The sequence below is a fragment of the Temnothorax curvispinosus genome, unplaced genomic scaffold (assembly GCF_003070985.1).
Source record: "Temnothorax curvispinosus isolate PA1 unplaced genomic scaffold, ASM307098v1 QBEX01013005.1, whole genome shotgun sequence".
NCBI lineage: Eukaryota > Metazoa > Arthropoda > Insecta > Hymenoptera > Formicidae > Temnothorax > Temnothorax curvispinosus.
In genome coordinates this window covers 1-4,026 of record NW_020222785.1, presented here as the reverse complement: position 1 = coordinate 4,026, position 4,026 = coordinate 1, and the positions used below count along the sequence as shown (strand labels likewise).

General features: G+C 28.2%; 1 protein-coding gene across 1 annotated transcript; it reads left to right on the top strand.

Moving 5' to 3' along the window:
• Nucleotides 1-382: 382 nt before the first annotated feature.
• Nucleotides 383-3,576, top strand: LOC112463066. Its single transcript, XM_025029237.1, has 9 exons — nucleotides 383-497; nucleotides 1,404-1,523; nucleotides 1,645-1,762; nucleotides 2,152-2,413; nucleotides 2,543-2,659; nucleotides 2,732-2,822; nucleotides 2,945-3,090; nucleotides 3,254-3,386; nucleotides 3,505-3,576. The coding sequence occupies exons 3-9, from the start codon at nucleotides 1,660-1,662 to the stop codon at nucleotides 3,553-3,555; spliced, it is 903 nt and encodes a 300-aa protein (XP_024885005.1). The 5' UTR covers nucleotides 383-497; nucleotides 1,404-1,523; nucleotides 1,645-1,659; the 3' UTR covers nucleotides 3,556-3,576.
• Nucleotides 3,577-4,026: the final 450 nt, after the last annotated feature.

The window sequence follows — 4,026 nt, the reverse complement described above, 5'->3', positions numbered from 1 at the left end:
AAGTTTTAAAACTGAAAAGGAGGAAATGCGCCTGCGTAGCTTTTCTAGATATAGTTCAGTTTTTCATGGGAAAGACACATCCGTCAAATTACTTTAAACTACAAATCGATCACATAAATTATGTTATAAAGAATGGTACGCATCTTACTCAGAATTTTGTTGAATCGAATGTGTTCCGATCTCACGGTGGACTTGCTCAACTGTGCATTACAGTCAATTACGGAATTTACGTTGAAATTTACGTAAGAAAAAAACGATATGGAATAATTTAACCGATTAGTGAAAAAAGGAGGGGATGAGCACACCGTCGGTCGTCGATGTCTTCGCAGTAATGTTTTGGAGCGCATAGGGAGATGATCCGTCTGAAAGTTCAGTATTTCGGTCTCAATAAAATCCTATTGCTAGCTATCGGTTTGTGGCCTCATCAACAATCCAAACTCACTCGATTTCAGTTCATTTTCCTCTCCAGTATTCTGACAACGAGTATTATATTTCAGGTAAGAGAACAATATATTGTACTCATTGTACTCATAATATCAATTGATCTCAACGCATTACAAATCCAAGTGTGTTATTTTTACACGCATAAAAATAACACGTCTAGAAATAACATTTGATTGAATCTTTTCTTCCATGTTTTTTTATGTGTTAAATTACGTTATTTAACATGTTTAATCGTATTAAATTAAAAGTTAATACACTCAATCGTGTTAAAATGACGTGATTTAAAACAAGAAATGTATAAGAAGAGAAGATTTGCAGCGCAATTGATTTCAATCTATATACTGTTGGAAAATTTGTGTCAAATATAACATAAATCACATGTCCAAAACGGTCCACTCAAATTTTTGTGTTAATTTAACATAATATGGATGTGTTAAGTGGTAACACTGATATTATGTTAAAATATTTCAACAGAAAGAAAATGTAATTCTGATCGTAATTTGAAGTTAATTATGTGTACAATTAACATAACTTTTATGTTGAAGTTGAGATTGTAAGATAAAATCAACACTCTATTTCTGATGTAAATTTTTATTCCTACTTCTTTTATAGAGTAAAATCAACATTCTTTTTCTGTAAATTTTAACACATTTAATAAATACGTTAAAATTGTGTTACTTTAACATATTTTTTAAGTTAACATATATTTTAATTATTTTACATTTTGAATTTGTAAAATTCAATTAACATAGCAGGCATATGTTAAATCTACACACGTATGTGTTGATTATTTTACACAAAAATTTTAACAAGGACTTTTTTTAACACACAGGACCTCTGTTTTCAACAGTGTACTGTTCAGTCCAACTTTTTATATTAAATACATTGTAATTGCTTAGAGTACATACTTAGAGTTATATTTATAAATAAAATTAAATAAAATTATTCATTGTGTGCAGCTAACGTCATTTATAACTTTAAGATGTACTCTTGATCTCGTTGCCAAGGTTGTGTCTTCCGCATCTTTCTTTACTGTTTACTTGATACACTACAATTCGTTCTGTATTAACATCAAAACCGTAAGTTGCGAATATATGGCATAGCCGTAAAATAAAGCTTTACAACCAAATAAATATTTATATGCGAAATATATTTTGATGTATACAAAGACAATATAAGAATATGTTGCTGGAATAATAGGTAAAAAACTTACTGATGGAACTTCAACATATATATGACGAATTAAAGGATGAAAGAGAAATTGCGATCATAAAAAAATATGGCTACAATGCGAAACGTTACACAGCTGTACTTACGGGTAAAGCAATATTTTTTTATGCGATTACGTTTTCTATACACCTACATTGTTAAAATATTAGTGGAAGAAAATAAGTTTTAATATTACAAAGTTATGCTTGTTATCATAACTTTTTTGCATATTTATATTATACATATGTGTAGTTTAAAAAGTTTGTAAAAAGTATTTATTATACGTATTTAAAGCAATTAGTAGTAAATGTCTATAAGACAAATAAAATGTGTAAATAGCTATTAAATACATAGCTACCAATTGTGCCGTAGAAATTGATTATAGTCATGGTAAAAGATATGTTATATTTTAAAATACATGTTTATGATACATGACACACATAAAACAATTTTGAAAAACCAAATAGCAAAAATTTAAATAACAATTACGCTTTTTAGCAGCTGCGGTTTGCGGAATATCTTTTACTATTATCGTTCAATGTTTGGTGAATATGTTTGACGTTGCTTTATCAGTAAATATATCTCAACCACGTCGAATGCAATTCGTAACAGAATATTTTGTCGATCAAGAAAAATATTTTTTTTTAATCCTATTACATACAAACGTAGCATTTTGCATAGGATCGGCTGCAACAATAGCAACAGGAACAATGCTTCTTGGATATCTTCAGCTTATTTTTGGAATGTTCAAAATTTCTAGGTATGAAATGAATTAAAATGGCCACAAACATTCGAGTTATGAATAGAACTATTGCTATTGGACGAAGGTATAGATAAAGTTTACCTTTCAAAAAAATGTCCTATTAAAAAATTGTATAATTATTTACAGTTATCGTATCGAACGTGCAGTGAAGATCAATATTTCACAAGATATTAGCCTAAAAAATAGAATTTCCAAATCCGGAAGCTTAATGTGCGCTGTAGATATTCATCGGGAAGCAATGAGGTTAGATATACGCATTCATACATAGATATATGCACATAATATATATGCACTAATATTTTTATGTTTTTAAAGATTATCCAAATATTTAGTAACTAGATTTGAAACAATGTTCTTGAGTTTAACGGTGATCTTTATCATTTCCTTATGTTTCAATTTTCTTCGGGTAAGTTTTGGATTTTATTTTCAAATCTATTTTTGAACAAACGATAATTCTAATTCTTGTTAAAGAAATAAAACTATAGTAAAATGAGGATAGATAATTAATTGCAATCTTGTATTTTGTAGATTTTTCAGGTTGTATCCTCGAAAGAAGCTATTGAGGAAGCTTTCTTCCCTATTACTTTTGTATTTATTAATATATTTTATTTGTTTATATGCAACTTTTGTGGACAAAATATCATAGATCACAATAATCACGTATTCATTACTGCGTAAGAGACTTTTTTTGCGAGATATCGATAGTTTACTTTGTGGATGTCTGTATTAAAAGTAAAGTAGTTCTATTACTATGACTATCAAATGAGTCATAAATTAGTCATAAAAATCTTCCCGTCTTTCTTTCAAATCAATGATTCTGACCCTATAATTTCGTAGGTACAGCGTTCAATGGTATGTAGCTCCCTTGCATATTCAAAGAATGATACTCTTCTTGTTGCTAAAAGGCGCCAAAGATTTTACTATAATTGTCGGTGGAATATTGGTTTCATCCATCCAATGCTTTGCTACGGTAATAAGATACAATAAGATACCTTTAATTGTTTAAATATATGTATTCAAATACAGTATATTATATAGTATATAGTATATTAAAGGAATAGAATAAAAAAGGTTGACTTTGGTTCCAGTTGGTAAAGGCTTCAGTATCTTACTTTACTGTCATGTTATCTATGGTATGACGATCTAAATCAGATATAAACAGGGAGAAAAAAATTTTAAGAAGCAGTATCTTACACACATGTAGAAAGTTTTAGTATTAAAAAAGACGCAAAGAAATAAAATGCTTTGATCCAAAATACATATTTAATTTATCGACATTGAACATTGCATATGATAATACTTGATATATAAAAATACATTATAATCATTTTATGTGTCTTTTTCAAGTTTGGTCTTTATTTTCCGTGCGTGATATTTATACTAACACGCATGAGTTGAACAGTACTTCGAAATAAATAATTCATTGTTTTTATAATAAGTCTATAACTAAAGATAATTTTAATTTTTAATATTAAATAACATACATGCTAAAAAATTAAAAAAATATAAAGAACTAAACGTATGTCTAACGAGGAATAATTAATATGATTCTTTGATAGCTGACTTGTTCGTACACAATATCGGCTAACATATAAATCACATAATTATTA

Bases quoted from the DNA above. Each gene is read 5' to 3' on its own strand.
- LOC112463066 (XM_025029237.1), top strand. From the start codon at position 1,660: ATGGAACTTCAACATATATATGACGAATTAAAGGATGAAAGAGAAATT. The intron at 2,414-2,542 runs GTATGAAATGAA...AATTATTTACAG, and splicing joins GGAATGTTCAAAATTTCTAG to TTATCGTATCGAACGTGCAG. The intron at 2,823-2,944 runs GTAAGTTTTGGA...TGTATTTTGTAG, and splicing joins TATGTTTCAATTTTCTTCGG to ATTTTTCAGGTTGTATCCTC.